Source organism: Camarhynchus parvulus, chromosome 2 (assembly GCF_901933205.1).
Source record: "Camarhynchus parvulus chromosome 2, STF_HiC, whole genome shotgun sequence".
NCBI lineage: Eukaryota > Metazoa > Chordata > Aves > Passeriformes > Thraupidae > Camarhynchus > Camarhynchus parvulus.
This window is the reverse complement of record NC_044572.1, coordinates 143256185-143279947: the sequence shown is the minus strand read 5'-3', so window position 1 is coordinate 143279947 and position 23763 is coordinate 143256185. Positions and strand designations below refer to the sequence as shown.

General features: G+C 41.3%; 1 protein-coding gene across 3 annotated transcripts; it reads left to right on the top strand.

Moving 5' to 3' along the window:
- The first annotated feature begins 1004 nt into the window (after positions 1-1004).
- Positions 1005-23408, top strand: OC90 (otoconin 90). Of its 3 annotated transcripts, XM_030971576.1 has the most exons (16): positions 1006-1087; positions 2059-2154; positions 5881-5946; positions 6154-6213; positions 6478-6652; positions 9248-9360; positions 10783-10911; positions 12392-12433; positions 12790-12846; positions 15896-15946; positions 16249-16305; positions 18175-18324; positions 18679-18768; positions 20385-20559; positions 21567-21673; positions 22639-23407. In XM_030971576.1, exons 2-16 carry the CDS (start codon positions 2109-2111, stop codon positions 22959-22961), a joined length of 1641 nt encoding a protein of 546 aa, XP_030827436.1. In that variant the 5' UTR covers positions 1006-1087; positions 2059-2108; the 3' UTR covers positions 22962-23407. The 3 variants fall into 3 exon arrangements, with proteins under 3 accessions (XP_030827438.1, XP_030827436.1, XP_030827437.1); XM_030971578.1 differs by lacking the exon at positions 5881-5946 and having other exon boundaries at positions 1005-1087; positions 22639-23408; XM_030971577.1 differs by lacking the exon at positions 16249-16305.
- The last annotated feature ends 355 nt before the right edge of the window (positions 23409-23763 follow it).

Here is a 23763-nt window from a genome sequence, read left to right as displayed (position 1 = left end):
ATGAGGCTGCACCTCTCCAGGCGCAGGACTTGGCACTTCTTGTTCAACTTCATGGAGTTCCTGTTGAGGTCCTGGATGGAAGTGTGACCCTTTGAAATGCCAGACACTCATCTCATTCAGTGTCACCTGCCAGCCCTCTGAGGGTCCGTTCTGCCCCATCACCCAGGCCATTCATGGAGATGCTAAGCAGGCTGGATCCAGCACTGGCTGCTCGAATGCACCACCAGGCACTGGCTTCCGAATAGACTCTGTGCCACTGGCCACCACCCTTGGGGCCCCACCAGTCCACTTTCAACCACCTCCCCAGGCACATCCAGCTCAGATATCAACAGCTTCTCCATGAAGGTCTTACAGGTGACTGTGAAAGCCTTCCTGAAAACCTTGTAGGTCACAGAGTCAAAGGGCCTTTTCTCATGTAAGTATTTTTAAAATTCCCAATTGTCAGACTTCTCACTTCTCCATGCTGCAGTTCAGTGGGCATTTTGTCTCTGTTGATGGACTCTTTGAAGGGTAGCTGTGTCTGGCCCTGGCAGAAAGCACACCTTCCTGATGAAAGGCAGCCTGCCCAAAGCTCACTGAACCAACCTTCTCCTGCATCTCACTCAGCCTTGGGTCAGAGCCACCAGGGATAGATTAAAGAAGACTTCCCAACCCTGAGGAATGCCAGTGTTTAAAGCTGTGTAAACTCTCACTCATCTTTCATCACCAAACACTACCTCTTGCTAAGCCATTAAAGCCACATTCACATTCCCAAGAGATTTTGGGAGTGATTAATAACAATGGGATGACTGTTATTTAATTACAGCCAAGAGTATTAGGGAAAGTTATTATATGGTGAAGGCACCTGCAGAACAGACTTCTCAGTATAGATCCTTTACATGGCTGGAGCCATATTACAGATACACTGGGCATAAAGACTCCAAGGAATCTCATGGCAGAATTAATTAATAAATGTTGAAGTGGGTTTGATAAAGGAAGGGATCACATGGGTGAGGTCTATATCCAAGTGGGTATAAATAAGTTAGTACTGGATTTGCTGATATTCATTTGTCTTCCATCCAGCTGCTTTGGGATAATATCCCTCAAGGTAAGTTTTTCTGGATGCTCTCTATAATAAGGGAAGCAAGAAGAAAACAATGTAGAATAAGCTATTTGTGACTTTGGAGTAATAGACAAAAAATATAGGCAAGAGATTTGGGAAAATAGGCTATAAATATTTAGAGCTGTTAGATTTATAATCTCACTTCCTGATAAAATAAAAGTTTTTCTAATAGAAATTAATTCCATATTTGAGTTCAGAGAAGCAGATAATAATAAGCAGGTACATATATGTGTGTGTTCATTTTTTTTGTTCATTTTTTTGGTAAAAAGCCTTATCCCTGACTTACTTGTTCTAAATTTAAAGTAATTTGTGACTGTAGTTAAAAAACCAATCTGTCATCTTCCATTTAATGAATACTAGTGCAACACATTGAGAAGAATTTTTTACACACATTTCTTGAAGATCTCCAAATAACATCATATTTCTCATTAGGAAAAATTATGATTATTAGATGAGTCTCAACATAGATTAGAATAAATGTTTGACTATATTTTTTTGTGATATGAAACAAATATAATGGATTGTGGATAAACTGAATTCCATAGATGTAACATCAGAATAACTTCATTTAAACAGTGTTTCACAGTATTTTCATTTAAACATAAGAATTGTTTGAACATTGTATGAGATGAAGGAAGATGTGAAAACTGTTTGCAAAACAAAAGAAACTGCAAATGCACCATTTTATTGCTACATGGCAGCTTCATAGACTGTTGACTCAAAGCAATACCAAAATAAATATTGTTAGTCAGACTTTTTGACAGCATTGGTAAAATAAGGATATATAAGGCTCATCATTCTTGTAATATGTGCATTTACTATAATCAGGGTAAAAACTGAATTTTATCAAGCAGAAATATATCCAAGCTACAAAAGAATGATTTCCCAAGATGGTGTCTTCCCAATCCCAGATTGAAGAAATAACATTCTGTTTAATATTTTACTTGATTTACCAGGCACACCAGTCTGCTGTGAGACTTTTTTCTTGTCTTTGGATTAAACAAAAATGATTGTAATTCTGCTGGTGTCTATGTCCATGGTGGTGTACAGTGGTAAGTGGCAATGTATTTTTATGATTATTTGACATTATGTCAAAATACTATTTTAAGTATGAGCATTTGGAAACAGTCCCTTAGAAACACACCTTCTCTCTGCTCAAATTTGGCTGTTCAACACCCAAATGCAATTGAAGACATTTCTTTATGAAGTACTTACAAAATATCTTTTTCTCAGAATTTGTGGTGAAGCAACAAAATATGTAGTGGGGTTAAAAATACAACCAAAAAATTGCAACTCCTTTTTGCTAGCACTTTATCATTATTTAAGCCATTAAGACTCCAAATTTATAAGTTTCATATAAAGAGATTCTACTCATTAAATACATTTGTATTGTCTTAATTCTCCAAACCATTCAGTACATCCTGAGATAGAATCTATGTCCACCTAAACCTCCTCTTTTGAATTATAGTATGAATAGCTTTTCCTTCAAATAACTCTTTAGATTTTATTGTCATGAGTGAATGAACTTCCCTGAGTCAGGGATGGGCAAACATCTCAAATTTCTGCAGTCTCTGCACTGGGTAGGAATGTCAGTGAGAGTTATGATGTGCAAGTGAAGAGAAGGATTCTTAGAAGGTCTATCACCATTTCTGGTCAATCCATGGGGATATTTCTAAAGGGAAGAGAAAACTCAGGACCCCAGCACAGAAAATTCTGCACTGACCTTCATCAGCTTTACCAGTAGCTTCTCCTCTGAGGGGTTGCTTGCATTGCAGTTCAGAAATGAAACAGGTCTAACACAAAACATACAGGCTAAAATTATGAAGCTGAACCTTAAGACTCTTACTATATAGAGAGAAATCAGAGAGAACATTCACATTTCCCACTGCAGTGATAGCAAATGCCCAAATATCTGCACTATTTATTGATTTTAAAAGTATATATTTTTATATTGATACTGCACTCAAAAATATCTGGACATTCATACATTTTTCTGACAAGATATTTGAAAAAAAAAATCCCCCAAACCTTAAAAGGCTGTGCAGCAGTGTTTAGATTCTTTCCCTTTAGCTAAATAAAATGAGAACACTAATATTTAAAGTGTTACCACATTTAGGTTTGGGGAGGATTATTGATTTATATTTCTGTGGGATTTATTCTGCTGATCTCTGCTTTGAGACTGAAGCAAATATCTATGCATGAAAAAACATCTTTGAGAGGAATTAATGTGATTTACCTTGAATAAATCAAACAGTTTGGGTTTGCTGCACTCTGACTTTTTCTGGCACAGTCAAGGTTTTTGCTTCCCAAGAATTTTAAGTGAATCCATACCCTGTTTTAGGACATTTTAGTGAGCCATGGCTGAAAAAGACAACTGGAGGTGCAGTGATGTTTCTTGATGGGATTTTTTTGTACAACATTTCAGAAAACTGTTGTCAGGTAGGAAAATCACAGATGCAGAAACAATTTTATATGTAACTGAACATAAAAAGAAATTTCATGGATAAGGTGTAAAATGGAAAAGCCCAAGAGCTGATGTATCATACAGGAGTCTCCTCAAAATGTACTGAAATTTTTACCAGGTTTTGGAGAGAGGTGAGACAAGTTGGCATCCTCAGGGTCTTCTGAGGTTTAAGGGATTGATTTTTATAGTGAAATCTTTCACTGCCTCTAAGGGAATGACATAGGACAGTATTTCCAAATACATGATCCCAAAAGAGGAAAAGAGAATAATTACTCCAGAAAGTATTTTCTCCTTGTTTCTCCCACCCCCAATTTAAACAAAAGTAAGCAATCCTTTTAGCAAACATTGGTTCATCGATCTTGACTTGGTGACAAATAAAAAAGTTTTTCTTTGTAATTATAGGATTAGAAGAGCCAATGATTTACCAAAGTGCTGAGCAGACATTCCTCTCCAGGGGAACTTCAAACATTTTTGTGTTAATTGGGTGTACACAGTTCAGTTTGCTCAGAAGAACTAATAGCAAGTGAAGGATAGTGGAGCAATCACAGTTCCAGTACCCCTGGAATATGGTTTTGTCAATTTTCTCCTCTGACATATTTCAACTCATGGGATTTTCATGTTTCCCAAATATTTTGCTGAAAGGACCAAATGATTAATGGCTTTTCTTCAACGCTGTTTGAGCTGTGGTGTTATGCATTGTGTCAGACCTGGCTCCAGCTGCACTTGACAGAACCTGGCCCAGGTGATGTTTGTCATTGCAGAGGAAATACAGGCTTTAAGCCAGAAAATAAGGGTTAGTTTTTCTTTAGCAAGCATTTGCACAAATTTAGCATTCAATGCTGGTTTTTTTTCGCAAGGCATGCCATTATTTTGCCTGAAGCTGAATTCCTCATGGCAATGAAGCTTTCAACAGACTTGTTACAGTTCTGGGAAAGACCAGCCTTTATTGGGAGGCTTCTTCTGGTTTGGGGAAAGCAATTTGCTCCCCTTAGTCCTGCTGCAGAGAAGGACAGTTTTGATGGATTACTCTTCATGTAAAAGCTTCTCATTGTGACCAAGAATTTCAGGAAAAAGAATAACACAAGAGGAAGTACCTCTTCCTGACTCACTCAATCCTGTATCCATATTCTGCAACTGAACTTGAGAAATTAATTGCTGGGAGGATATGACTATTACCATGGAAATCTTGTTCACATCACAAAGTTGTAGACATCCTGAGAAAGCACTTATATATGATCTTAAAAAAAAAGAAAAATCCTATTTTTCTTAATGCTTTACTAAGCATAGAGTTAAGCCTCCTATCTAAAACCCCATTACTCTGCTTTACTCTTTTACACCTATATTTATTGCAGGAAAATGTAACAGATGAGCAAGAGAACTGTCAGCTCTTTCCCAGAATTTTTTTAGAGAAAAAGGACAGCTTTCCTAATGCCAGTTATTCTGAGACATAACTTATGCCATGAGTTTAACACTATGGGCTTTTTTAGTTTTAAATATATAGATTCTTGAGACAGTGAATACCCTTTACTTACTACACTTTTTTTAAAAACAAGGTTAAATAAATCCAAAGTAATACATTATCTTCTGAAATCATGCAGAGGAAAAAAAAACAGATTAAAAATGGGAAGGCAGAGAACAAATGTTACATTTTAATCTAATTCAGAATTTGGCCAACAGAAAAAATGGAAGTGTTGAAAATAGACCAAATCTACCACATCATCTTCAAAAGGAAGAAAAGATAATTAAGTTGAAATATGAAGTTATAGGAAGAGAGACAATGAGGCAATAAGGCAACAGCCAAGATGGACTTAGAAAAACCAAATCACTTCAAATAACCCTGCTTCACATTATAGCACAGGGTTACAGAGTATTTGGGACATAGGTGGGCACTAAACCAATTTTATATAATTCTACTAATGTGTCCTAGAAAGGGCAACTGTTCTGATGAGAACAGAAGACAAGGGTTAGCTCATCCCCAGCAGCAATACCTGCTCAGCAGAGACTGGGTTTTGAGCTGAAATGAGTGTGAATTCCCAGTCCACACCAGTCCACACCAGTACAATTCTGGGCTTCCCAGGGTGGGGGCGGAGCTGAGCACTTCATGTCTTTGATAAATCAGCTTACCAGTGCATGAAGATATTCAAGATGCCTGCAGTGTGTCATAATGAAATACATGTTGCTGGTTAATTGTGATCTTTTGGGTTTTTTTTGTTTTTTTTGGTTTTTCTTTTGTTGTTGTTGTTGTTGTTGTTGTTTGTTTTTTGATTTTTTTACATTTAAACCTTTTTCTTCTCAAATTTATTTGCTGAGGTAGGTGGCCAAGAACTGGAGCCACCAGCATTCCTGCCAGAGCTGCTTAACACACCTGAAAGAATCTTGAGTAAGAAAGGTTTAAGCTTTACTTTCTGCAATATTGCATGGCAGTGGGAATCCTTGTGCTCCAGAAGCATCACAGGGAAGTGTGAGGAAATAGCCAGGGACTCATCTCAAAATGGTTTAACAACTGAAGTGAGACTAGGGGAAGCCTGGAAGGGGGAGAATTTTTTTTTTTAATTAAGCATTGTTTGTTTGATTATTTTTCTTTTAGACAATGCCACACTCTTCAATGGAGTCTTTCAAAATGTGGAAAGTGTTGCATTATTTTTTGGTATGTACCTGTTCCACTTGTACTTTAGCTCTGAATAGAAATCCTGTGGGGTTTGTTTTTATATATTTACTAAAATAAAACAGGGATTTTTGTGGATGCAGATCTCCCCAAAGGCCACTATAACACTAAGCACTGCTGAGTGCCAAGCACTGCCCAATGTCCCTGCCTGGTCTGGGCTCTGTGCTCCTGCAAACCTCACCTGTGTGTCACCCACACCTGCCTCACCTCCACTTACCAGGTGTTTTATGGCTGTTTTCTTTCCAGACTGCCTGGGCTCTCACTTCACCTGGTTACAGTCCATCTTTACCAACTTCCCTGCCCTTCTCAACTTTGTGAACAGAATGAAGTGTGTCACTGGGTTTTGCCCCAGGGATTTCGAGGACTACGGCTGCTCTTGCCGGTTTGAGATGGAAGGGCTCCCCGTGGATGAAGCTGATGAGTAAGTCACATCCATGAGAGGTCCTTTTCTGCCCTGACTGGAAAGAAATGCCCTCATGCTCTGATTACCCAAAGCGTAACACCTGTATAAATTATTTTAAAACAGTAATAAAAAGATAGATTTATTTGGGGGTAAGTAAGACCCACACCATCTGGCTCTAGTGACAGAAAATGTAATTTCAGGCCAGGACAATCAAATAGTTGTTTAATTATATCAGCAGGAGATGTGAAAGGAAATTCAAAGAGAACCAAGGTACATAGATGTCTGTGAAGAAAATGGGTTTTCCAACAAAGTAATGTATTCATTCCCTGAGTGAAGACAGCAATGGCTCAGGAAGGGCTAAGCCTATAGATAGGTGGAAATTAATCCATCCACTCTGCAGCATGGGATGGCTGGGAAAATGGAGATCTAACCCTGCTACTGGAAAAAAGCCATGGAACTTCTCTGTGAAAGGTTTTCTGAACAATTGTGATGACATCCTGAAATGGGAGCCTGAGTCAGTTCAATGGATTGATACCCCAGAGCTGAGCACCTGGACTCTTGCTTCACTCAGCTCCATTTTAGTGCAGAGCAGCACAAACCCAGAAACTGCAGAGACATCCATCAGCAGGTTTGTCCTGAGAATCACCCACACAGACAGTTTGTATTTACAAATTGTTGTGCAGCCCTGGGGTGAGGTTTCCCTATCAGCACAGCATTCCTACTGCCATGTGCAGCAAACAGAGACTGAATTATTGCTTTGCCACTGACAGAGATGTGCTCTTGCTTCAAGGGAGCCTCCAAACCAGTGGCTTGCCTGTCTCTCCCACAGACAGTTCCCACAGTGTTGCAATTTTTTTTCACTGATTTTATTTCTTAGAAAATAGTTTTGGAAATCTTGGGGCTTGCTTATGCCATTTCTGTTCCACAGAAAAGGACTCAATGTCTCACAGCAGGTTTTTAAGGCATGGAAAAGTACTAGTGCCTGTAAGAGCAACCTTTTCCCATTTCCCAGAGTAGCTCATTGTCATATCTAAATTAGGAGCCCCCATAGACTTTGTGAAAGAGAAGCAGGCCCAAAATACCATCCATGTCTTGCAATGACAGGGAAACAATCCCTTCCCTGCTTGCAAAGGGAAACTAAGTGAATTTTTGGATTAACTGTTGCAGTAAATGTTGATGTAATAGTGAATGTCTAAGCAAAGAAGAAGTGCAGAGAGTTTGTGTTAGACTTCTTATACAGTTAGAGGAGCTTTTGGATGCTAACACCTCACTAGACCTCAGGTAGAGTCAGAGGAGTGTTGAGACATCACCAGTCAGGTGTTCAAAACCCTGTTCCTGACGGAGTTCACAGGTTTCAGCCTCATCCCTGGAACAAGGCACAGTAGAATTTGTGGTGCAGAGGAGCCATCAGGCATTTGCCTGCTGAATGCTATTTGCCCTCACTTTTTTTAGATACATTCCCTGGACTCCTTCCCTGGTTGTGAAGACAAATAAAATATTGTGATAATTATTTATTAATACAGACAGTGATTTAATATGAAATTCTTTCTAAATAGAGGAGGTGAAAAAGTGAAAGTGCATGAATAGCATGTGCAGAAGGGCTCCCTAGAAGGGAGCCTGGCAAGGAGCAGGTGTGATCCTTCCTGGCAGCAGATGCTGGGTTTGGATGTTTGTGCTGTCCTGGCCTTCAGCATTGTCCAGGACAAATGCAACTCAATAACAGAGCTGTGTTTTGAGTCCACTTCTCTGAAATGAGGGTATTTCAATCTGAATTTAACAGCAAGACTGTTTAATCTATGTAACAATTTTACCTGTGGTAAATGATGACTGTTTTACTTGGAGTTTCATTTACAGCTGATGTCAGTGCACAGAGATGTTGTGTAGATGATTTATCTGTACAAAGAGCTGAAGAGAGGAGAGGACTGAAGAAGAACTTGTTGGTTTAGTTGACTTTTTATTCTTACTCAAAGCTGAAGTGGTCCTGTAGGCAATTTGAGTTTGACAGAATAGCAGGGGTGCAGGAAAACACAAGGTTTCTGACTGCCTGTGATGTATAGTGGCAGGAGAAAACTGTTTTACTCCAGTGTGAGAAAAATATTTCATGGCCCTTTCCCATGGCTAAATGGTGCATTTCAATTGGGACTGTTGCATAGAAGTACAAGAAATAGAGGATAAAACTGTGTGTATTTATATAGTCCCAATGAGACTCAGGAATTCATATTGCAGAGCCATTAACCCTCCATGACTGTCAGGTTCAGTTTAGTTCTCCAAATCTGCAGTGAGCAAGGTTGGAACACGACTGGATCCAAGATCTCTAGGGCTGACTTGTGAGGCTTTACTTGTCAGTGAGCTGACAGTACTGAGGGGAAGTATTTGTGCACTGGCAGTGGAATTCTTACATGAAGTGCCTGTAATGTCCTTGCAAGCACCCGAGAACCACAGCAGGACAGAAATGTTTGGTCACCCACAGCAGGCAGACCTGCTCCCAGCATGCAGTTTTGCATGCAGCCATGGTTATCCTGCCGCTCTGACTCAGGGAAAGGCAGCACTCAGCCTTTCTTTTGTCTGGGGATCAAACTGAGTGTTCGACCTCTCTGTTATTTCCTCTTTAAGATGCTGCTTTCAGCACCGTAGGTGCTACGAGGAAGCGCTGGAGATGGAATGCACATGGGACCCATCAAAGATCTCTGCAGATGTCAGCTGCTCTACTAAAAACCTGACCTGTGGTGAGATTGACCTGTCAAAAGAGCACAACACTGGAGCCTCACCAGTAGTTCATTCTGGTCTACCTACCAAAAGTCATAGACAAATTCATCAGCAACCACCTCCACTTCCCAGAGCTCCTCCAACAGGCAGCCTCTTCCCGGGCTTTCCCTTACTTTGCAAGACCACTAAGCATTGCTGGAGATGTCTCCACACATCAGAAACGCAGCAGATGCTGAGTAGAAACCTGAAAAACAATCTTCTTCTGAGGCATCAAGGCCTGATTTTTCTGCACTTTGAGGGATCAAATTCTTTGTTCAGAGGGTCACACACACTCCTCAGCTACAGCTCTGTCACCAGTGAGGGCAGGGATTGTATGTTATAACAGGAGCTATTCCATGCAATGCTGGTACAAGCCTGACAAGAGTGCAGTGGGGTTCTTTAGTGCCTAATAACACGTAATATAATTTTTCATCAAGAATTGGCTCAGAAAAAACTATATGCTAGAACATAGTTTGAGAATACCAGCAAAGAGGAGCAGAATCCCCAAATTAATACCCTTATGTCCTATTTAAGCAACAATCTGATCCAATTTCCATTTCTTGTTTCAAATTAAAACCATTTTTGTTATTTAGGCCAATCTCTAATAGTCCAAGTGCATTTAAGCATTAATAATGCTTTTTAAGCTCTTTCTATATAGTCCCCAGCACAAATACAAAATAGAAGTGTGACAGCTATGAAAAGTCAATGTTTTTTTAAACTCTGAAAGGTAGGGAATTCTGAAGAGGGAAAATAGTATTTCATGGGGAACAGCTTCATATCCTTTGTGTTAGGAAAAAAATTTTAACTTTGAGGGCAGTGAGGCACTGGCACAGGTATCCCAGAGAAGTTGTGGATGCCTCATCCCTGGAAGTGTTCAAGGCCAGGTTGGATGGGGCTTTGAGCAACCAGGTCTAGTGGAAGATGTCCCTGCCCATGGCAGGGGATGGGATAACATGAGGTTTAACACACCTTTGAATCCAAGCTGTTCTAGGGTTCTCTGATTCTTTATAAGAAGCAAATCATATCTCACATGAAAGGCTTGGATTGTGGACTGTGACTTTGTGGAGTTAGGAGGAATATTTTGATGAAGTCTGTGAAATGTTAAATGCAGTATCAGCTGGATTAGGTTTTCCATGGAAGAATAGAGCCTTGCTCTGTAGTCCTCAATACTCTGCAGACACAACCAAAGAGGCAATATTTTATTGACAGCCATGCCAGGCTGCATCAACTGTTGTTTAAAACAAGAGTTGGACTACAAAACTTGTCCATGTATGCATGGAGAAGCACATTATAAATAGGTTTGGACTAACAAAATAAAGACACAAACCTTACAGGGAGGAAAAAGCAGAAGGTGGAAAGGATTTTTCAATAGCGCCTTGTTTGGATTTTTGTTGTATTTCCAGAGTCTGTGGATCCCTGTGAACAGTTCCTCTGCACCTGTGACAAAGATGCCATTGAATGCTTTGTGAATGCCCAGATCAACTCCTCCCTGAATGGGCTGGATGTCTCCTCCTGCCCATCTCCAGTTACAGGTAATAACAGGGATCTGACCGAGTGCCCCCTCCTGCCAGATTTTCTGCTGGCACCAAATGTGACCCAGCGACAATGAAGCAGGGGCTGGGTGCTTTCCTGCCATAAACCTGGTCTCAGTTTCATGTGTCCTGTCCATTTACTGCTGCTTGGGTGAGTACCAGGGGAGAAGGTGGTGGCAGACTGATTGCTGTCCTGGAGCAGGGCCAGGAGAGGCCTCTGAGATGGGGAAGGGGCTGGAGCCCATGAGGAAAGAGGAGAAGGCTTGGGGCAGATCTTTTTGCAGTTCTCAGTACTGAGTGGGGTGTGGAGAGAAGATGCAGCCAGACCCTTTTGGAGGTGCACAGGGTGCAAGGAGCATCGCTGCAACATGGAAATTCAAGTTAGATGTGTAGAATTTTTTTTCTTCAGGAAGCTTTTGCCACCTGGAATGAATGAGTGATATTTGTGATGATGTCACTAGCAGGAATTGCTGAAAATATTGCTAACCCAAATCTTCCCCTAAACCATTCAAAAACTGACTGGAAAAGCAAAAACAGGCTTACTCTCTTCAGTTACTTGGTTTCTATTCTAGAGGGAAAAAAGCCCTGCTGAGGATGAAGGGGAGGTTTATCCCCATGGTCACACACTGATCTGTGCTCTGTAGCTGAAATTACAGCCCTGCAAGACCAAATGCCTGCCCTGTGGGAACGGGCCTGGATTAGAAACTTCATTCATATGGATTGCAACCAGAGCATGGCAAGGGCAGGAGCTCTGGGTTCCCAAGCCGAGGGAGATGTGAAAATCAGCATTAGCTTTTCTAATACTTTGGGTCACAGCCACAGCCTCCAGTGCTAAGGACAGACAGACACACACCCGAATCACAGCCTGGATGTGTGCATACCCTCCTGAATGCATCAAGGGAGAAGAAAATGCCCCAGGAAGGTTTGCATCAAAGCCAGCTCATTATCTTTTTTTAAGACAGCAATCTTTCACTGGGATCAGATGTCCCTAATATACAGTATTCGTAGATCCAACACACCAAAAGGAGAAATTGTCCAGTGGTAACAGGAAAATCATGCTGATTTTGTCACTGCTGATAAAGACATTCCATTTGAGTTCACTGGATGCCTCTGCTAATTTTAAATTATATTTCTTGATGATTATAGTTCTTGATGAGGATTATATTTCTCAATGAGGAGAAAAAACAAAGCAACTTTGAATGAAACATTTTCATTTAATGTTCACTCATGTTATAATCCTCCTGTGTAGCTGTTCTGTCCAGTTCTGACTTTGGGAAAAAAAACAAACCCTATCTGATGAATCCATAGACAAAGGATTTGGGTAGGTTCTTTATTACAGAGAAAAAATTGAGCGAAATAGGCATGTATTTGACTAAATCTTTAATAGGAATACATTCAATTGACTCCTGATTTGTGCTATTCAGATCAAACAGTGAAAAAAAACCCTTCTCATACTTTATGAGAGACTTTTCTCTTTCAGAAACAACCAGTAAGAGAGAGCTGACAACACGACACATGGAGGGTAGGTCACCTCTGTAATTCTTTGTCTGGAATGTATTAAACTGAGACCAGCTTATACTCAGAAAAATAAGCTGAAGAAATGGGAATTTAAAGAATGCTGACTGCCAGCTGATTCCTCTTGTTGAGGCTGAAACTCTTTGGGATTATTTTTTATTATTATACTGCATGTAGCTCAATAGAATTTAGTATCAGCAGGGTATAAATACTAAAGCAATATTTTAATACTGCTGCTGTAATCATAATAATATTTAGAAATAAGTTCCTTTTTGATGACTCTGATCATGTTATTCCAGGATACAGTCTAAGGAGCACCCTAAGCCATGAGTTTCTGAAGTAAAAAAAATTTTCTTTTTGCAGCATTGGTTCATCAAGGGACTGATGAAACACTGGCTGTGACTGCATCTGTGGAAGAAGGTTTGCAACTTAGAGTGAAAAAAGCTCAGCTTGCAGCTCCCAAAAGCTGAGAGAATACAAGATATTTGCTTTCTTTCTGCCCTTCTAAAAGGACTGATGTAAAACTAGATGTAATGTTTTGGTGATCGAGTTCAAGATTGAATGGGAAGGTGCAATTTTTCAATTTGTGCATGTAATGTGTTTAACCAGTGTTTACAGTGAGTTTCCCAAGGGCTGAGAATGAGTGCTCTACAACAAAACCTGTTTTCATCAAAACAGCTTTTTTTCCCTGGGAACACAGGCTGGAGCAGGTGAGCTCTTTGGCAGAGATGCCCTCTGTGGGTGCCAACCACTGGACCCACAGCCAATTGCATCTTCCCTGTCTTTAAAATATATTGAATTAATTAAGGTCAAGCAGTAGCACGAGGAAATTCTGAGCATGGTTTGTGCCAATGAGCCACCAGTTTGGTGTTTTATTTACTTGTAATGCAGAGATCCAGGCTGACACCTCCTCACTCTGGAGGCTCCTTGGTGAGTCTCTAAACCACAAGGCCGAGTGGTTGTCATGGAAGTCTTCTTTTTTTTTTTTTTTTTTTTTCCTGCTACAATCAGTGGTTGTCTCCTGAGGAGTGGGTACTTGCAAAACCTCACTGCTGCTGTGAGAATCTGTTCTCCTCTTGCCTGCATGAGGATCAAACCATTCAGTTTGATCCCCAGACAAAAGAAAGGCTGAGTGCTGCCTTTCCCTGAGTCAGAGTGGCAGGATAACCATGGCTGCATGCAAAACTGCATGCTGGGAGCAGGTCTGCTTGCTGTGGGTGACCAAACATTTCTGTCCTGCCACACAAGAGGCCAGGGACAGAAGTACCCAAAGCCCTTGGCAGCTCTGGGAGGGCCAAGATATGAAGTAGAGAGGGAGACCAGTCTTGCACTCTTTCCCAGTTTAGCACTTTGTTTTGTGGCTCCATCGCAAGCAAAGCCACACTGCTGTAAAGGGAGAAGTGGCACCAGAGCTGTTTGGAAAATGGCCTGGGGGTGCTGGAGCACAGCTGCCTCAGTGGGAGCCAGTGAGTGCCCAGGTGGCCCAGAAGGCCAATGACATCTGTGTGAGTAGCAGGACCAGGGCAGTGATCACCCCTCAGCACCATGAGGCTGCACCCCGAGTGCTGTGCTCAGTTCTGGGCTCCTCGCTTTAAAAGGACATTGAGGGGCTGGGGTGTGTCCAGAGAAGGGCAACAAGGCTTATGAGAGGACAAGAGAACATTTCTTATGAGGAGTGGCAGAAGCAGATGGGTTTGTTTGGTCTTGAGAAGGGCAGGCTCAGGGGAACCTCACTGCTCCCCAAAACCACCTGACAGGAGGGCGTGGTGAGGTGAGTGTTGGTCTCCTCTGCTGTGCCTGCAGGGAAACAATCAGAGGATATGTCCTCAATATGAGACAGGGGAGATTCAGATGAGTCATTGATAAGAATTTTTTCACTGTTCAGGTGCTCAGATATTGGAATGGGCTGCCCAGGGAGGTGTTGGAGTCACCACCCCTGGAGGTGTTTAGGAGGTGCCTGGATCTGGCACTGGGCAATGTGGTTTGGTGGTTTAGGGGTTACAGGGACAGGGCAGGGCTGACAGCTGTGTTGGGTGATCTGAAGATTCTCTGTTCATAGACCCCAAATCTGCCAAGCACAGAGGCAACATGCAGTGACGTGTGCAACCAGGCCACTGCTTAACCCAGAAGATTGCAGAGTGGTTTGTGTTGGAAAGGCCTTTAAAGATCATCTCATTCCAAATCCCCTGCTGTGGGCAGGGACCTTTCCACCAAACCAGCTTGCACAGGGAGAGGTGGAAAGCTGGGGTTTTTGAGAACCTAAGAACCTGATTTCAAGGTTTAGCGTGCTCCTCTGTGTGTGCCATTGCCCTAAGTGTGAATCTGGAATAATGAAAACCACATGGAATTTTTTTTTCTTTTTAAAAAACAATGTTTCTTACATGTAAAGGTTTGTGGGTTTATTTGTTTTTTATATTTTTAAATTGCAGCACATGCAGAAGTTCTGGCTGTTCCTTCATAGCTCTCCTGGATTATCAAAGTAGTTTTTTACAATATTTTTCATTCTCACCTAGCAGCAGCTCCAGTGTTGTTCCATGTTTTTCTATCTGCTTCTGGGACACTTTTTAATAGAAAACAGAACTCCTGAAGGAATGAGAGCATCTGTATTTGCACTTCTGAAGCAATCTTTTACTTCCTGAAAAACAACTACTCCTGCTCCCTAATGAGGTTCCAAGCATTACCAACAAACAAAAACCTGTATTAGGAATTTTAGAAAGCTGAAAGCAAGATAGATAATGTTTCTAATCAGTCTTTGAAGGAAACATTTGGAGAATCACTTACTATTTATCCAGTCGTCTTCCTGTTTAAGCCCAAAGAAGCTTCAACATTGACAACTGTAGAACCTTCATTAAACCAAAGCTAAGTATCACTGAGAAACTCACTCAAAGGCAAATAAATTATTCTTCACAACATCCTAACTACACAGAAAAAAATATGGAGATGATTTTTTAGATAGTTTGATAGCTATTTTTATAATTTACCAAAAGGTAGCTGACAAATGAAAATAATTTTATCAGGTAAAGGAAACAACTTAGAGGTCAGGGAGGTATTTGGACTTAAGGCTGCTCATCCATACCTGGCTCTCAGTGCAGGCAAACCCGAGACGTTCACAAGGAACCCAGCATCCTTCTGTGCACAACACTGGGATGCCAGACCTAATCCAGTTTAGTCTATTTGTGTGTCAAATTGACTTAATATTGAATTTCCCAATTCAGCCATATTTACACTTCTTTCATAGAATCATAGAATCCTGTGTTAGGGCTATGTAATTATTTGCATGAAATGAGATTAATTTATGAGTATCACTTTGACTACAACCGTCAATACACCACTGAGAAAAACAGGCAAATTTCTCTCCATGCTATGTCTGTGTCTTCCTGTTTTCAGAAAAAGCTCCTCTCAGCAGCCTGACTGTCCATAACTGTGCTGGCAATGTGTTTCCTGAGTTTATATTTTCTGTTTTCAACAGTGGTTTCTTTTGAGCCCCGTGACAGAGTCTTGGCAACTTCTAAAGCCAGAGGTAAGAGTCATTAAATTTTGTTGAAATATTTGGCACTCTTGACTACAGGTGAAGATGGATTTTCATTTATGAAGCTCTGTGGTGTCACAATCAAAAATCTTCAGCACAGGATTTCTGGATAATATTTCTTCTGCTGACTTGCACATCCTTCATCAAAACACTTGCTTCTCCTAATTACCATCTTTATAAATCCAGGCTGTTTGGTTAAGCTTTATAATGCTTTAAGTCAAAGTAATTTCAGAAATGCATGGCAGAAATTCAGCTGGCAGGTCAGTACCATGATGCCTCTGCTTTTTGTACAGTTACCTCAAGGGACCACAGAGGCACAGCTCCTGCTGCTCCCATCCTCTCAATAAAAGGTCAGTGACCCTCAGTTTTTCTCTTTCTTTGACTGACACAGCAATTCTTCATCTAAAAGCATCACAGTTAAAACTCTGTGCATGGTGGCAACAGGGCTGCCAGAGAATCAAATTTAGATCGGGGTCAGATAGAAGATACACAGACAATAAAACCTGAGAAGCATTAGCTGTTCCTTGCCTCCAGCCACTCATTTGCACTCTTCATCCAAGTGTTTCTGAAAGCCTCTTCACATAAGGTTTAATGATATAATGGTTGTTTCTGTAAATTACATTCACAGCATCTGCTGCCAGAAGGGTTTATTTTGATTTTGCCTCCTCCTTTATTACAGATAATTTCATGGAACTCTCTCGCAGTCTAAAACCTGTTCCAGCTTTTGCAGGTGTCTGTGCTTTGAGCACAGCCTCACCAGTAGGCACAGCTGAAAATGGAGCACCTTGATAGATCTGGAAGTTTCCTCTGGCCCCTTTTGGGTAGAAAGGATTATCCAGGCAGGCTGAAATCCACCAGAAAAATGTCAGAGAAAACTGCATATGGAGAGTAGAGAGCAGTCATTTTTTGACTCTGATTACACAGTCTGAATAAAATCCCTGTCTCCTACCCCAATGGAATCAGCACTGCTGTACTAAGCACTGGTCAAAATCACTAAATGCTCTCCTCCATTAGCTTGAATGTACCAGAAAATCTGTGTATTGTGTTTTAGGTCTGCATGGCTCCCAGAAGATTATTTGTGATATCTATTCTTAGCTAAGTGTAGAATTTCCCAAACTCTGGTTTTATTTTTTACATCCAGCAGGAATCACTTTCATTTCAACACTTCACTCCCAAACAAAGGGGTATAAAATGTGCACCTTGCTGAGCTATCAAACCAGTGTGTGACTATTGATCCCTTTCTGCCACCTTTCATGGGCTTTGCTGTGTTCTTAGCAGTACTTTAATTTCTTTTAATCTGTTCTCTTATCCTCTGACAGGTTATTTTCAACACATACTAAAACCAGAACATCAGAGGGACAAGCTTAATGAATTTGAGTTTAGTTCAATCAATAAATTCAGCCAAAGAATTAAAAAAAAAGTTTTAAAAATATGAAAGTACATGCCCATTAGTATTTTAAAAGTATTTATTTTGTGAAATGCCACATGGCTCACATTGGCATTTAGAAAAGGAAGTGAAACCATTTGATAAGTGTTTTCATTTACAAATTAGTTTATATAAAAAAGGTTTAAAAAGATTTTAAGTACCTCCAAATTCAACAAAACATGCCTGATCAACAATAAAGTGTCAGATAATCTAAAAACAAATACCAAATTGATTTTTAGGATAAAGAATCTCCTGAAAAGAATTATTTTTCAACTTATTTTCCCCTAAATATTTCCTTGTGGTTACAACCCAGAAAACCCTTCAGTCACCCAGCTCTGCATCAATCAATTAATTTCTTCTTTCACTGATGTTACTCTCAGTTTTAGAAACTTCAGGTGAACAGACACTTTTAAAGCAATTTACTCAGCAAATGACATCTCACTCGTACCTTATCTCTCAGTACAGCTGACTAAGCAGCAAACATGATTTTCAGCACCTGGCAAAGCTCTTTGTCTCAGTACATAGAGAATTAAAAAAAAAAAACACCAAAACAATCAGCAGTTAAATTGGATATAGTTAACCACAGTCATTTCTTCTGGAAGGCAAGAGATGTGCATAAATGACCAGTGTGGATACTCTGCTTTTCCAATTTTCCTCTCAGATACTCCTTCTCTATGACCATCAATTCACACTGGTTCTGCCTGAGGATATTACTCTCACCAGCTATCTAAAATTAAAATCTTGCTGTTTATTTTCTATTTCTTCTGCTGCTTTCTTTTTTCTGCTTATTCAGAAGAAGATGGATTTATGGAAGCTTTGGTCCCAGTGGAAGAGATAACCACCTCCCCAGCCTCATTCCCAGGAGACAGTAACTCAATGCAAGTCAAAATTGTCTCCACCAACAGGAGTCCTGCAGGCACACCTGCAAGGACAAAAGCAAAAGGCAAGTGAAAAATTAATAACACTTTTTCTAATTTAGAGCACTCCCCTATTCCTGTTTACAGCTATCTGAGGAGTCAGCATTTTTCATGGATATGTAGAATGAAACTGTTTCGTTATTTAAATCTGGAGGTTGCATACAACACAGAAAGAATAGCACTGACTGCCCTGGAAAGGGCACCTCACTGCCGCCTGACCAGGAAGGCTTAACTAAGCCCTAATAAACAGCCTTCCACTAAGAATGAACACATTTTAGGAGACTGCAGTTGATCATAGTTTAGAATACGAAGTTTTGGACACACTCCTGAAAGAATTATTCTACCTTCTCAAGTGTAATCTATGCATGTGTCTTCTCCAGAGACAAGCCCTGCAAAGGGTGACCTGAGCACAGCTTCCTCTGGCAGAGCTCTGGACCTGGCACTGTCTGAGAGGGGACCTGAAGGAAAAGGTAAATAAAGGGCTTTTTCCCCATTACATCTGATGAAATATTCAGCAACCTCTGTATTAAAAGCAGGTATGTATTACATATAAATATTATAGTTATTTTAAACCAGTTAAGCACACATGTATTGATACTTAGAAGAACAGGAGGTGGAGACATCTGCAAAAGCTTCCATCACTTCAACCTCTTCTGCCAGTATGCCGTCAGTAACACTTATAAAAACCACTAATTATTAGCATGTAAGGAATTTTTTTTCATATAGTGCAGTATCTAAAATGAGCTCAGGGAATGTTTCTCTCTGCTTTTGTTTATTGGAAGTAATTTAATCACATCTCTAAGTTGCTTTGTTTTATAAGCAGCAGCAGCAGCAGCAGCAATAGGAATTTTCCTGCTCTTCATTCTGACCTTTTGCCACAGTCCTGCCAGTCAGACTTTTTCTCACCATTTCTGATTCTGTTCCAATTCCTGCTCAGGGATCCCAGAGATCCTAAGACATTTCAGACCTGTCATGGCTATAAATCTACACTCAAGGACTGTCTCATCCATCTTTTTAGGCTTCCCAATGGAGAGAAGCAGCCCTGGAACTGGAAAAGAGCAGAAGAATAAATACCACCTTTCCCCAAACTGGAAAATACAATTTTAAAATACCAGCTTTTAGAGAGCACAGATCAATTCCCTGAGCCTGTGGTTTATTCTGGGATTTAACATGAATGAATCAAGACCCAGGAAGGCACATGGGCAGAATTTCCTGTTGGAAAAAATAATCCAGGATTGACCCTGACAGGAGCAGGGAATCAGTCTAGAGCTCCAGAGGGGGAGATGGGATTACTCGTGGGAGAAGGGAGGATGCAGAGGAAACAGAAGCCCTCCCTCCCTCCCTCCTTCTCCTGCAATCAGCCTCCCTCCTTTTCCTGCAGCAGCCTCTTGCATCCTTTCCCAGCAAAGTCCCAGAACAGGTCCCTTTGATGTCTTTTTCCTGATATGGAACATTGTGTTTTTTCAAATCTTATGAATAATTCCCAAAATATCAGTTCCTCCTGAGTAGAGGGAGCCACAGACTCATTAGGATTGGGATTTGGTGATACCAAAACCCTCAAGCAAGACAATAGCCATTACAACAGATCACTCCTGCATTTGGTCTAGGGGCACTGCAGCTCACATTGGACTATATTTCAAATGAGATTAAAAAAAAAAATATTGTTTCCTTCAGCAAAACATGGTCATTGCCCAGCTCTCACTGTGGAAGCACAAGAGGTTAGGACTGTATTTTCCAAATCACCAAGACAGAAACCACTGAGTACTCAGCTGAGTTTGAATATTCCAAAAGAAAAAATTCACCTATGAAAGATTACAAAGGACTGCTAAGTATTCTCATTGCAATTTGACTTTTATGTTCTATCTTCATAGGAATCTCTCTCCCCTTTAAACTGCCTTGCCCTTTTGCTGTCTTGCTCAGCCAGCAGTACTCTAAGAGCCATAATTCAAGGACAGAAGCAGTAATTTAGAGGTGGTAAAATGTTGTCCTTCAAAGTTTCAGATAGCTCTGGAAACACTTCTCTCTTCACAAGAGAGCCCTCAAGCAGTGAGAACACGATGTGTCAAATAACAACTTTGCTTTGCAGTGTGTGAGCGATTGACCTTTCTGCAAGAGAGAGGACGTGGAAGAGTGGAGAGGGAGCTGCCCCAGCTTGGAGAAATGCTGTTCTGCTTAACTGGGAGATGCCCAGAGGAATTTGAGTCCTATGGCTGCTATTGTGGCCAAGAGGGAAGAGGAGATCCCACTGATGCACTGGACAGGTGTGGGCTCCTCTGTGTGTGCCATTAACTGTGGGTGTTACTGTGGTGCCCATGGACCAAGGAAGATCAGAACATCATTTTCTGGGCATTGTATAGCTATGGAGCAGTAGTGAAGTCACATTCTGGAGAAAAAAATCTACTTAAATACATAAAACACAAAATACTCTCATGTGACTAAACCACATTCTATTGTTGTGCCAATATTTTGGAGAGGACTTCCTAACTCCAAGTAAGAAAGGAGAACAATGGGAGGTAAGCAGAGCAAAGGGAGGAGAACATCAAAGGGATGAGGATAAGGGTGACTTGGCTCAGAGGTGGCATGGAAAGTGACTTATGAAGAGAAGAATTAACATCCACCCAGGGCACACTGTCCTCCAGAAGGGAGCAGAGCTGGAGCAAAGTTCTGTCAGAGCTGCAGCCAAGAGTCAGCAGGGCTGACCATGAGGGGCAATGCAGACAATTCCACAAGTAAAAACATCTCTGGGAGCGCTGTATTTACAGCTAAAAATCTCCTCCTCTGGGGAAGTTCGTAACAGTTGGGGCACATCAGGTCCAAGTAGAGCACACTCCTTTTTCCTGCACTCATACACAAACAAGACAGCCCAGGAATGAAAAAATTTGATTAAATGATGGATGATCTGGGTATCATGATGCAATTTTCAGATTTCTAGCCAAGATTTGAAGACCGGAAGACACTTCTCATGGCAGACCAGGTCATGGTTACAATTGTAATTGTGTCTTAAAATTAAAATACACTCCTGACATGAAAATACACATGACATGAAAAGAATTAGGAAGAGAAAAATGAAAGTAGGAACAAATATAAAATAAAGTAGGAACAGCTTAGGTTGATTTTTGTTCTTCATAGAAAAAAAAATTCCAGAGTATGAAAACTAAATTTTTTTAGTTTTAATGGGCATTGAAAATAAAGACAGACAAATAATTGTGAGAGTTCTGGGATTCAGAAAGAGTAAGTATTTTCCATTTACTTCTACTGTTTATTTTAGATGCTGCTTCTCTCATCACTGCTGTATGGAGCAAGTTAAGAAACTTGGATGTCATGCAGAAAGAAATTTGAGATCTGAAGTTGTATGTTTTGATCACACACCAAAATGTAAGCTTGTGTGAGAGGAAATTCTCATGTCCTGATGACAGTGTATCAACATGACAGACTGAATGACACTATGACAGAGCTGCTAGAGCTGAGTACGGAGACAGAAATATTTAGCTTACAAAAAATTAGCAATGTTTACTATAAACTTGAACTTTTTTCCTAGTTGAGACAAAGGTTATTACACTGCTGCGTATGTGACCAGTGATGTGGCCTCTGCTGGGTTTCAGGGTGTCCCCAGTGGGCTGCAGTGGATCCAGATAGCGCAGTCCTGCTTGGAACAGACTGCCCGAGTTCCCAAGCAGTCCCCAGCCACTGGCTACCTTAGCAAGCTTAAGTGATATCAGCTCTAGTGATTATCAGCTCATTTGTGATTTCAGCTCTTTGCTTGCTAGGTGCCTAGGGGGACGGAGAAGGCTGTGTGAGGTTCCACAGGAGTCTTTATTGAATCTTCTGTGAAGGTTCTCAGTGACAGCTCTTCTGCCGAGCTGGGCAAAAGTTGAGGTTTTTGGATGTGGGGGTTTTAGAAAGTGTCCAATAGCAGGGGTCAAAAGGAAAGTGTCTTATAATCTTACAGAGAGATAAGCAAGGGTCCAAGGGGGAAAAAAGGGCTTCTAAGGTCCAGTCATCATGACTAGGCATTTCCTATCTTAGACTGCCGAATGCCATGGGGGCATTGCAGGACCTGAGCATGCTACACAAACTTAGATTCAGACATTTTATAATTATGGTCAGAAGTCAGCTACGTGTGTCTTTACATTCACAAATTCAACTAAAGCCAGCAGAACCTTCCACTGCCCAGCACCTTGGTGCCAGGCTTTTGTTTAGGTAATTCATGGTGACTTTGGAGAATAAAATTCATGGCAGATTTGAGAATTTTATTTTCAAAACCTCATCTACCCGTGGCAAATTATACATGAAGTAAGTTCAACAGCTTTCAAAGGTGAATTGTGAAACTTCTCTTTCAGGCATTGGCCGGAGCACGTGTGAGAAGCTCCTCTGCGCCTGCGACGCGGCCGCGGCCGAGTGCATGGCCTCTGCCTTCTTCAACGCCAGCCTGAAGCTGCCCCACGGGCAGGGCTGCCACGGGGAGAAGCTCTCCTGCCCAGGGGACTCTGCTGAAAGGCCTCCAGCAGGCACCCAAACAGGCTCACAAACAGGCACAGGGGCTTCCAGCTCCGAGGAGAGCAGTGAGGAGGAAGGAGCCCCGCGGGGAGGATTGCGGAGAGCCAGGAGAGGGACGCGGCATCACTTGGGGAACGCCAGAACTGGGGGGCACGAGGGCAGATAACCCTGAGGGCAGAACACCACCCACCTCCAGGGCCTTGGGAAGGGCCAGGAACAGCAGCCAGGCACTGAGTACCTGCCCTCCTCATCCTCTACATGCTGCCTCACACTCTCCAGCACACAAATGACATAATCATAGACTAGGATTAGGTGTTAGGCTGTATTAACTCCTTACTATGGGGAGGTCAGCACTATGGAGCATCTGTCTAGGTCAGATATTACATTAAATAATTATTGGACAGTGTTCTATATAACTTCACTTGATTTTTTAATGTAAAAACTGTTATTATCAGACTGACTTTTGTTAACTGTGCACTTGGTTCAGACTGGATCTTGCTGATGGTGTCCAAGTTTTCCAGGTTTTTAATTAAACCAACCTGCAACTACTCCAACTCCCTCTGCAGACATTTTTCCTTTATTGAGCTTAGCAGGAAACACCCAAAAGCAAAGCTAAAGTAATTACATGAGAGTTCCTTTGCTCATTCCTGTCTATAGCAGTGTGTGACTCCCTTCTGAAGGAAACAGTAGGTCCAAAATGCTGGACAGACCTTCCTCTTAGGGAAGCCTCTTCCCTCTCTGGCGGCCAAGTTAAGGACATGAGCAGGAAACTTCCCAGGCTGGTACAGCCCTCAGACTGTTACTCATTATTGCTCTCCGATGTTGGGGTGATGAAGTCACAATGTGCAGGCCAAGGGTGATCAAAAGAGACTTCAGCACCTTGGAATGGCTGATAGGAAATGTGGAGCATAGGTGATTTTTCCCCCTGTCCTTGCAGGAACAGACAGACTCAGTTGATCAATACCTGG